This window comes from Dermacentor silvarum, chromosome 7 (assembly GCF_013339745.2).
Source record: "Dermacentor silvarum isolate Dsil-2018 chromosome 7, BIME_Dsil_1.4, whole genome shotgun sequence".
NCBI classification, from domain to species: domain Eukaryota; kingdom Metazoa; phylum Arthropoda; class Arachnida; order Ixodida; family Ixodidae; genus Dermacentor; species Dermacentor silvarum.
In genome coordinates, this window is record NC_051160.1 from 37,616,868 (window position 1) to 37,629,094 (window position 12,227).

The window sequence follows — 12,227 nt, forward strand, 5'->3', positions numbered from 1 at the left end:
GTTGCTTAATAGAACAATGTCATCTGAAAACCGACTGTTGCTCAGCTATTCGCCGTTGGTCCTCAACCCTAAGCCTTCCTAGTCTAAGAGCTTGAATCTTCTAAGCATGCAGTGAATAGCATTGGAGAGATTGGTTCTCCTTGCCTGACCCCTTTCTTGATAGGTAACTTTCTAGATTTCTTGTCGAGCACCAAGGTTGCTGCGGAATCCTTGTAGATATTTGCGAAGGTATTCACGTATGCCTCCTGTACTCCTTGATTACGCTATTTCTCTATGACTACTGGTATCTCTACTGAATCAAATGCTTTTGCATAATCTATAAAAGTCATATAGGGAGGCTGATTGTACTCCTCAGATTTCTCTATTACCTGATTGATGACATGGATATGATCCATCGTAGACTATAAATTCCTGAAGCCAGCCTGTTCCCTTTGTTGACTGAAGTCAACTGTTGCGCTGATCCTATTGGAAATTATCTTGGTGAGTATTTTACACAATTCTGAAAGCAAGCTAATGGGTCCATAATTCTTCAATTCTTTAACGTCTCCCTTCTTATGGATGAGTATAATGTTGGCGTTCTTCCAGCTTTCTGGTGCACTTGAAGTCGTGAGGCATTGCGTATAAAGGGCCGTAAGCGTTTCAAGCACGATATCTCCTCAATCTTTGATTTAATCTACTGGTATTTCATCTTCTCCAGTATCCTTTTCCCCTGGTCATGTCTTTCAGGGCCCTTCTAACTTCATCCCTAGTTATAGGAGGAGCCTCTCTATCCGGTTCATCACTATTTCGAACGAAAGTAGCTTGGCTGTTTTGGGCACTGTACAGGTAAGTATAGAATTCTTCCCCTGCTTTTACTATGTCAGGAAAATTGATGACGATATTACCATGCTTATCTTTCAGCGCATACACCTTGCCTTGTCCTATGCCTAGTTTTCTTCTTACTGATTTCATGCTGCGGCCATATTTTACCGCTTCCTTAATTTTTCCCACGTTATAATTTCGAATATCCCTTACTTTCTTCTTGTTGATCAGTTTTGACAGTTCAGCGAATTCTATCTGATCTCTTGAGTTGTACATTTTCATGTTTTTTCGTTTCTTTATTAGGTCCTTTTTTTCTTGGGAGAGCTTACCTGCTGGTTGCCTTGGTGCCTTACCTCCCATTTCAATTGCTGCTTCTGAGATCAACCTAGTTATGGTTTCATTCGTTACCTCTATGTTGTCTTTATCTTCATTTTCTAAAGCTGCATATTTGTTTGCGAGCACCATCCTGAATTGGTCTGCTTTTACCCTTACTGCCTCTAGGTTGGCCTGTTTCCTATTGACTAATTTCACTCTTTCTCTCTTCAAACAGAGAAATCCTACACCTCACTAACCTATAGTCACTGCACTTTACCTTACCTAACACTTCTACATCCTGCACTATGCTTGGATCAGCAGAGAGTGTGAAATCTATTTCATTCCTTGCTTCTCCATGAGGGCTTTTCCAGGTCCACTTCCTGTTGCTGCACTTCCTGAAGAAGGTATTCATTATTCGGAGCCTATCCGTTTCTGCGAATTCTACTGACATCCACCCTCTTGCATTCCTCGAATCGATGCTGTAGTTGCCAATTGCTTGGTCACCAACCTGCTTTTTCCCCACTTTGGCACTGAAGTCACCCATGACTATACTGAGTTTGCACCTTTCTCATAGCTGATTCAACGTCTTCATAAAACTGTTCAATTTCTTCATCATCGTGACTAGAGGTTGGGGCGTAAGCTTGTACTACCTTCATTTTGTACCTCCTATTCAGCTATATTTGGACGACGGCTACCCTCTCATTAATGCTCTAGAATTCATCAGTGTTGCCCGCTATGTTGTTATGGACTAGAAATCCTACCCCGATTCTCTCTTATCTGGAAAACCTCTGTAGCAGAGGACGTGGCCGTTAGTCAGCATTGTGTAAACCTCACGAATTCTTGTAACCTCACAAAGGCCAATTATATCCCAGGCAATGCCTGATAATTCTCAAGTAATCCTGCTAAGCTAGCCTCACTAGAGAGGCTGCGCGTGTTGAACGTTGCCAGGTTCAGTTTCCATTGGCGGCCGGTCCGGACCCAGAGATTCTTAGCATTCTCTGCTGCATAGCAGGTCTGATTGCCGCCTTGGTCAGGTGCTCCGCAGCCGCTGGGAACTGACGGCCATGTGTTAATTGACGGAGTCATGAGGGAGGTAGTGGCCGAATACTGCACCAGGGAGGCCAATTCCTGTTCTGGTGATGGAGTGACTTTGAAGAAACTTAGTCGACCTTCCTAGTTTGGTTGCACCTGAACCAATATAGCCCCACTAGCTCTCGGCAATATACTTTTACCGGTGTCAGGCACCACTGCATGCCTGAAAATGTAGTGGACTGGAGTAGAATTCGAACTTACGACCATCAGATTTGAGGCGGGGTATTTTACCTCTTCTCCATGTCACCACTCCACTTAGGCCTCCACAACACCTGGGAGGAGCTAATCGAAGCATACAAAGTTAACCAACTCGAAAGTCTCAAACTTACTGAAACAGGAAGGGCAACACTCAGAAGATTAGGATACACTGAATCTATGCAACTACGCGACGAGAAAAGAGTAATTCCAGAAACAATTCGACGGTATATCTCTGTAGCCCCCATTCCAAGAAATATGCACCCAGCCCACCCTGTAGGCAGAAGAAAAGCCAAATAGACACTCGCCGAAAAACCTATGGCTGAAATTCGGACACACGATACACGTTATTATACAGGAACTCCGGCCCATGTGATCAGCGTCGTCTAAAGCAACGGGTAAGAGTGATAGGCCGCTAGTATCTTAAAAAGAGAAAGAGATACAGCAGAAGAAACAGCAATAGCCTTGGCAATCTCAGCCTGTGAGGAGGGAGCAATAATCCTGACAGATTGACAAGCAGCTTGCCGGAATTTTCAGAAAAGGAGAAACTCCAGGCGAGCCCTACAAATCCGCAAAGAAACGGCAAAGAAGAACCTACCAGAAACATAAATCTGTTGGACTCCGGGGCATTAGTCCCTACTGGGGAATGAGGCAGCCGACGCCTCCGCCCGAGCTCACGTTCACCGTGCTTCCTCAGAGGACGTGCCAACGACAACGAATGAAGTCCCGAAAAAGTACGATATTCTGCAGCAATACAGGCTAGACAGAAAAACTTCCTCGCCACCTCACCCAAACCTAACTAGGGACGAGGCAATATTACTCAGGAAGCTGCAAACCAACAGCTACGTCCACGGTATTCTATTGCACCGAATCTCGCCTACTCAGCATTTATACTTCTGCACATACTATGATGTCCCAGACACCCTATGCCATATGGTATATAGTTGACATTAACTGAAAAACAGTGGGTGGCCGAACTCTCGGACCCGCACCTAAAGACACAGCGCAGCCTCATCGAATGGGCACGGAAGATGGCCATGGTCCGCGGCTACCTGGAAAAAGCAGGCCGCCCACTCAGGGCGCAGATTCAGAATAAAAGTTCATTCTCTCTCTCCTGTGAAGTTGTGAGACAATTTTTATGTTTGTATACTATTTTATAAATGTCGTATGTGATGTTTTATGCTGAGTGTTTTTATTTTTTTTAGAAACACGAGCAACACTTGGTAGTATTTGTGTTGACATCGGTTCTTTTCTCCGCTTTGCAGCACAAAGACCAGCAATTTCTCCATCTGACCATCCTATCCATTTAGCAACTTTCATATCAAGCAAAGATGGAGGAGATATCATTATTGAAACGCTTCATACGTAATGCATCACGACTTCAAGGGTACCAGAAATCTGGAAGAACGCGAACATTATACTCATCCATAAGAAGAGAGACATTAAAGAATAGAAGAATTATAGACCCATTCGCTTGCTTTCAGTGTTGTATGAAATTTTTACTAATGTAATTCCCAATAAAATCAGGGCAACGCTTGACTTCAGCCAACCAAGAGAACAGGCTGCCTTCAGGAAGGGATATTCTACGATATATCATATTCATGTTATCACTCTGGTAATAGAGAAATCTGTGTAGTGCAATCAACCTCTCTATATTGTTTTCATAAATTATGAAAAAGCATTTCATTTCGTAGAGATAAAAGCAGTCATAGAGGCATTGTGTAACCAAGGAGTACAGGAGGCATGCGTCAAAATCTCGGCAATTATCTACAAGGATTGCACAGCAACGTTGGTTCTCCACAAGAAAAGTAGAAAGATACCAATCCAGAAAGGTGTCAGGCAAGGAGACACAATCTCTCCAATTGCATTCACTGCATGCTTAGAAGTATTCAAGCGACTGCGAAGGCTTAGGAGTCAGGATCAATGGCGAATATCTGAGCAACCTTCGGCTTGCGGATGACATTGTCCTATTCATCAACAATGGGGACGAATTACAACAAATGATTGAGGACCTTAACCGAGAAAGTGTAAGAGTGGGGTGGAAGATTAGATGCAGAAGACAAACATAATGTTCAATAGCCTGGCAAGGAAACAAGAATTGAGGATCGCCAGTCAGCCTCTGGAGTCTGTAAAGGAATATCTTTATCTAGGTCAATTACTCAAAGGGGACCCTGACCTTGAGAAAGAAATTTACAGAAGAACAAAATTGGGTTGGAGTGCATACGGCGGGCATTGCCAAATTCTGACTGGGAGCTTACCACTGTCGTTGAAAAGAAAAGTGTACAATCATTGCATTCTACTGGCGCTAACACATGCGGCAGAAATTTGGAGGTTAACAAATAAGCTCGAGAACAAGTTAAGGACCACACAAAGAGCGATGGAACGACAAAATGCTAGGCGTAACGTTAAGAGGCAGGAAGGGAGCGGTGTGTATCGGAGAACTAACGGAGATACCCGATATTCTAGTTGACATTAACAGGAATAAATGAAGCTGGGAAGGCCATGTAATGCGTTGGATGGATAACCAGTGGACCATTAGAGTTACAGAATGGATACCAAGAGAATAGAAGCGCTGTCGAGGATGGCAGAAAACTAGATGGGGTGATGAAGTGAGGAAATTTGGAGGTGCAAGTTGGAATCAGCTAGCGTACGACAGGTTTATTTCGAGATCATAGGGAGAGGCCTTCGTCCTGCAGTGGGCATAAATGTAGGCTAATGTTAATGATATCCAGCAAAACAGAGGTGTCGCACCTCCATTCCTACAGCTTTAGATCCCAGCATAAACACAAACTGTTCCACGCAAGATGATGCGAAGTTGCCCCAGTTGAAAGTGGCCAGCAACATACGCAGGGCACGCTATAATGAACCATCTGACTTTTTTTTCGATGCAAAGGTAGATCATCATCTTCATCAGTCTATATTTATATCCACTGCAGGATGAAGGCCTCTCCCTGCGATCTCCAATTACCCCTGTCTTGCGCTAGCTGATTCCAACTTGCGCCTGCGAATTTCCTAACTTCTTTGGGTTGGAGTGCATACGGCAGGCATTACCAAATCCTGACTGGGAGATTACCACTGTCGTTGAAAAGAAAAGTGTACAGTCAATGCATTCTACCGGTGCTAACATATGGGGCAGAAACTTGGAGGTTAACAAAGAAGCTCGAGAACTAGTTAAGAACCACACAAACAGCGATGGAACGACAAAACGTTAGGCGTAACGTTAAGAGGCAGGAAGGGAGCGGTGTGTGTCAGAGAACTAACGGGGATATCCGATATTCTAGTTGACATTAATCGGGAAAAAATGCAGCTGGGCAGGCCATGTAATGCGTAGGACAGATAACCGGTGGACCTTTAGAGTTACAGAATGGATATCAAGAGAAGGGAAGCGCAGTAAAGGACCGCAGAAAACTAGGGGGGGGGGGGGGGGGGCTGCTGAAGTTAGGAAGGTTGCCAAGGTGGATATAGAAGTGCAAAAGGAAACTTTAAGGCGAAAGCCTTATACGCCTTCGTATGGCTCATGGTGAGGTCTCCGTTTCAGGGCCGTTTCAAAACCTCGTCGTCAACACGAAATGGTCCTCTTCGGATAAGAGGTGATAATGCATACAATACCACGATTAGGGTGGAAGAATTATTAAGCAAGTGAACTGAAGTGATAAGTGGTATACAGAGAGGTGAATTAAGAGTGAATTGATAGTGAATTGATAGTGAATTAAAGAGGTTCAGTTGGGTGACAGGAGTCACGAAAGGTAATAATGGGATAGAAGGAGCTAAGCTAGTGAAGAGTAAATAAGAATGAACTAACAGTGAATGAAGGTGAATCAAGTTGTGATAGGGTGACTCAAGAGGGATGCAAACTAGAAATTTCGAGTAATAGAGTCAATGAAGGTGAACCAAGCAGTGATAAGGTGGCTCAAGAGTGAATCAGGTGTGAAATAAGAGTGAATCAAGTGGTTGTGGAGTGGGGGAGTTACTTGCAAAAACACATAAGTGAGATTTGAGGGTCTAAGTAAGCGTGACTCAGCAAAAGAACTTGCTGAGTCATGGACAGAGTTTACTGAATAAAGGATGACTTGCAAAAAAGACTGCAAAATTTGGGTTTAGAGTGAGGATGACTGAGCAAAAAAAGTGCCGAGTAACAGTCAGAGTTTGGCGGAGTAAGGATGACTTGCAAAGATGACTTTGCAAAGTGGTCGTCGTGTCACTGAGTTAGCGGTGCTCGGGCTTTCGCCTTCAAGCAGTCTTACTTGGAGCATAAGGGACCCATACTATTTTTTTAATATTTCAGTACGAAATCATCATGCCATATTTCTTACCGCATTTACCCAATGAGTGAAACTACCGCAGCAGAAGGCCTGAAAATCTGATGGTATCCTAAGTTTACCTATCTCTCTAATGCCGAAATCACATTCTGGAGATGCAATGCTGTTGTGTCAGGTTGGTGTACTTCTGTTGGGCAATATGCGGTGCCATCGGCATACTTGCTACCTTAGCACAGGCAGTTTTATTAGTATTTTTACTATGTAGCACAACTATAAATTGTTTATCGCATGAACAGTAATCTTATGAGCCTATAAAATACTTCAAGCAACAAGAAGCAGGCCCAACAAACTAAGTTCGAACATCTTTATTTCAGGTACATTAATTGCTAATAGTCTAAATTCATTAGTTGGAATGTACGGATATGAATCTGTTTGTATATGAGGTGCGCGTGATACTTCCCTCTTGCCGAATAAATCGGGATTTTTCTTTATTTCACCTGGATTAGCTTCGGAAAATCAATAATGGAAACAGAAATCTCCAAACTCCGCAACAACGAGAACCAGGCGTTGCATGGTGGGTTGAGTACAGGTTACAATACGCAGAATAATTTTGAGCTCTACTGAGGATGCACTGAATCACGCCACAACAGAATTAATACACAAACTACCAGTGGCTGAGGGGCCATGCAAAAAAAAAACTGATAAGACCAAAGCGATCGTTCTAGACCAAAGGACTTCATGCAATAAGAATGCACGCTTGTACGTAAACACTATCGATCGTCGGCTTGCCAGAAAACACCTGTGGCCCGCCAAGGATGCAGTCCGCACTTCGCGGGAAGCAAACGCTGGCGCATCGCTTCATGTAGTGCTAAGAACAAAAACGAAACAACAATGTGTTTGTCTCGTCTCGCAGCGGCTGGCGGCAGGGATGGGGAGCCGTTTCAAATAAAGCTATATTGATTCATTCACAGTCCCGTTTCTTGCGCTGTTTTTGTTATTGTTCTTATCATCAAATGTGAATTAGAGCATGCAAACTGGCTAAACAGCAAACTCCCCTCATCGAATCTAGAGTTACTGTATATGATATCTTTGCATCTGATCGCACGGACAACGCCACCTAGGATAACTTTCATGAACCGGTGTTTTCGAGTAACTTGCATGAACCTCTTTCAGTCGGTCTTTTTTGTTCCGTCACAATTCAGTATTGAATCCATGCTCTCTTCATTGCTTCGCTTCGAAGAAATGCCAGACGTTGAATTCTCGTATGAGGGAATTATAGTTCTACTACTGAACATTGACGTAAAAAATTGTAGGCCCAGATAACACTCCGGACGCATTTCTGCGTAGGTATGCGGATTGGGTTGCGCATTACTTAAAAATTCTATTTGGTGTGTCACTCGCAGGAAGCCCAGTTCCTGATGTCTGGCTTACGGCAAAGGTTATACCTGTGTACAAGTCAGGAGATAAAAAGATAATTGAAAATTACAGGCTCTGTCATCGGCCGTCGCGGATACCGCAAGTCTGCGGCTACCCGACCTCAACCGGCCATTCACCGTGCAGACTGATGCAAGTGAGTATGGCATCGGCGCTGTTTTGCTTCAGGAGCATCAAGGGAAGCTTTGTCCTCTAGCGTTTGGAAGCCACACTCTCACAGGAGCAGAACGGAACTATTCCGTAACAAAGAAATAGTGCCTGGCAATTGTATTTGCACTAAAGAAATTTGACATGTATCTGGACGGGGTTGAGTTTACTATTCAGACTGATCACCAGGCGCTGACGTGGCTGTCAAAGTCGCAAAATCCAGCTGGACGTTTAGCCCGCTGGGTTCTCGCTCTTGAGAACTATTATTACAGAGGGGAATACAAGAAAGGTAACTTCAACAAAGTAGCCGACGCCCTGTCCCGAGCACCACTATCCGGGGATGGCGAGCCGGCACCCAGGAACTGGCTGTGACAGTGCCTATAGACGCCTTGCGAACACTGATCTTCCGCCTGCAGCTACTCGACGCTCAGCTAAGCGACTGTCAGTGAAACCTAATACGCAAGGCCCTGGGAAGGGCCAACTTTGCCGAGAGCACCACTACGACTGCTACTTGCAAGTAGATGTTGGCCTGCCCTTGACCTATATACCCGCTGCCGATACGGATTGGGGTTGGTCCCCATTCTGTGTCGTTGTGCCTAGGAACCTGCTCAAGCCTCTTCTATAGTACTTTCTTGACACACGCCTCGCCGGTCATAGCGACGGCGTGTCGGGCGCTGGTCGGGCGCGACTAGGCTAGGTTTTTGTCGAGCGTGCTGCGGAGCGAGGGAAAACGTTTGGCGTAGTGTTTGTGAAAACGAAGGCTTTGTTTTGCGCATTTGCGAATACCCGTGTTTGCCTGGCCGGTTCGGCGCTTGCTTTTCACCTTGCGTGTTGTGTTATCAGTCGCGAGATTGCGGCGATTGATTGTCTGCTAATTCTGTTACTTTGTCGCCTCTTCGACAGCACACTTGTTTGCTTCGCTCTTCCGTTGCTTGCCGATTCACCTTGTGCTTTCTGCTGTCGGCCGCGAGACTGCGGTGATTGTTTGAGTGCTTCGTCTCTTTCCGAAGAAAAGTCGGTTCTGTTCCTTGCGTTACTGGTCCTTTGTCGTGCTGGTCGCGGCTCGCGGACCTCCTGAGCGAAGGCGAGGGGTCGTCAAACAATAACTACAACCTATAACTATATCTAACTATATAACTACATATAACTATAGCTTATATAGTTATACAAATACAACACAAATAAAAGAAGGCACGTATGGATTGAGCACCTGGCTCCTTTTCGGCCACCCATTAGGTAACGCCCAATTAAAGATAATCCATCAGTGTATCTAGGTAAGCCAATGAGACGGAAAGCATGCGCAGCGTTGAAATTTATGTGTTGTTTTCATTAGCTAATTAATCTGAGGGCATCGCCAGACTTAGCGGATATCCCAAACCCTGCTAAACTTGGGCCTTTCTGCATAGCACCCTGGCAGGCAACCTCCTCGGCCTCCAGAATGATTTAGTCATGATTGGTAAACGGAGTCATAGCGTCAAGCATGGTTTGCACATTATGCCCATTAACTATGCATAACAAAAAAAACGAATTTTTACTGCTTGGAGTGTTTTAAGCAACTGTTACGTACATGAGAACAGCGCAGCGTACTTTGTGTTGGGCGTATACGTCTATTACTGCATCTCCGCAATGATATGCAAGGTACTAACAGCTTGAGTAGCGCAGTCACAATGAACTGGGCTGTTTATTCTCACTGACCGAATTTCATGTAGCGTTGCACGTAGTGCTTATTTTCATGTAGCTTTACTTTAGGCGGTAGTAATGCGGCCGCAGTCATGCTGGAATCTACGATGAACGTAGCTGACCTGACTAAGGCTCTTCGTGGGATGCAAAAAGAATGTTGTAGCAGAAATGAGAAAGCAGAACGATGATTTTGGCTCAGTTGTTGCGCGTTGGATTCTTCAGTACATGAAGCCTCTCATCAGGCAGAGCAAGTACGGTCCGGAAGCAATGTTTCCGGGAACATTGGCTTTTTTTCGGTATTTGAATTGATTTCTTGGGGCCAGAAATTCGTTGTCATAAGGCTGCCGTGACACAGGCCTGACTACTGGCTCCCACATAACTACTGGCTCAGTTGGCACTCTCGAAAGCCTGGAAATGTTTTTGTTTTGGCAGAACTGCGCACAACTCCATCTCAATGATTACCGCAGCCGCAGGCTGCACTAGCTAGCTGGCCAGAGGGGTGTGTGAAATTGGCCACCCGTATTAGCAAATGATGTCGCGTAATGACCACAACTGACTGTTTAGAAGTGCAATATTGAATTCAACTTCAAAAGAAGCAAACGAGCATAGCAAATGAGCATTGAACGTCATTGCATCGCTCGAGACGAAGAACCCGAAGGGATGATTCCACACACGCTCCACACAGCCATCTCTCATAGTCTTTTGATTAATATTTTTGTCCAAAATTATATCGGAAGCTTTGCAGAATGACCTTTCCCGTATGACACGACCACCGCTGAAATGAGGTACTCGTGTGCTTCTCCTAAATGCGCAGTTCCAGCCACAGTCATGCCTGGCCATCTAGTCAGCGCCGTCAATCACACACGTTGCTGCATGACAATCAACTTACACAGGCTGCGAAGTGTGAACGCGGGAGCTGTTTGGATGCCCTGTGGCAAATATAATATTTGTAAGGTACTGTTGTCGTAATGAGTTGAAACGGTGGTTATTATTTTCAGAACTGTTGCACGATAAACTTAATTAACAAAATTTAAACGTTCTATAACCGCAATATACGTGTAATAGCAATGTGAGAGCTTACCATCCCTCGGTATGAAGCAAACGGTGTAGCATGTGAGGAAAGTAAACACGGGAATCTTCATTGCCACGAAGTCGTCTGAAGTACCTGTTTCCTAAGCAGCAATATCTCCTTACGGCCAAGGGCATTTATTTTAGCAGCGAGCGCCCTGCGACACTTTTCCGTAAACACATGCACCTCTTCTTACACAATAGAACTGTTCGACGTGTGGAGAGCCTTGCAACAGGTGCCATGATGATAGCTTTCTCAAAACGACGAAGAATGCGGTTTTGTATTTGATACAAAAACGAAACAATGTTATTCGGTAGCGCTTTCATGCTGATCTTTGTTCGTGCACTTCCGTAGCACGCTGACATACAGAAAGGAAAAAGGAATGTTCAACTGTTTTTCTGCAGCAAGCATTGTGAAAATCGAACAGGAATAAATGTGGAAAACTGCTGCGAACAGTGTCACTTGAATAGATATGACGTACCACATACCCGGCGGAGTAATGTGGTATTGGAGATAGTGGAGGGTAAAACTGAGAGTAAGCGATCTTGTGACTCACCGTATTGTTATCGCCGAACTGAGTCCTGTTTATATGGCGTGGGCTGCTGCCGGGCTCCCCTATCGCGCATCTGCGCAAGGTGCCTTGCATAGGTGGCGCCGCGAAGACCATGCGTGGCACTGATGAAGACATTTTCGCACATGAACAAATATAGATGAGGCCGGTTCAATTCCACAGCGTCCCAAAAAATATTAAAATATTTTGTGACAATGAATTGACGAGCGGGACATATTAAGTGACCAAGCTTGCGCGCAAGTGAGGGAGAGAGCAAACATATCGTTAGCGAAAAAAAAACTAGTGAAGGGATACGGCACTGTCATCTTTCTTCTTGCATCTGGATGCAGAGAGGATGGGATTAGGAGATGGGTTGTGAAGGGAAGGCTGGGTTTCAGACGTATACTCCTGCAACCCATCGCTGAACACGAAGTTGACAAGGGTCTGAAGGATTGGCTTGCAGTTGTCGGTTGATTTTGTCGGATGGATTCATTCCCCATAGGTCTATAATATGCCCTCTGACTTATATGGCCTCAGTAATGTGATAGCACTGTACGAAACTTTAGGACTGTCGCGATACGACCCGACGGAGAGCCGGCTGCTTCTCTTTCCAACTTCTACTATTCTCTTGCAGTGACTGCCTCAGCGCGTCTATTCTTTTTCTGTATACTAGTTGCCACCCCAA

General features: G+C 44.9%; 1 protein-coding gene across 1 annotated transcript in view; it reads right to left on the reverse strand.

Annotated features, from left to right (window-relative positions):
• The window catches only part of LOC119457924 (papilin-like), a 32,387-nt gene extending 21,261 nt beyond the window's left edge, over positions 1-11,126 (reverse strand). Inside the window, exon 1 of the mRNA XM_037719691.2 lies at positions 11,005-11,126. Within this exon, the coding sequence (XP_037575619.2) occupies positions 11,005-11,065 (61 nt within the window). The 5' untranslated portion in view covers positions 11,066-11,126. The remainder of the gene's footprint in view (positions 1-11,004) is intronic.
• Between the last annotated feature and the right edge of the window lie 1,101 nt (positions 11,127-12,227).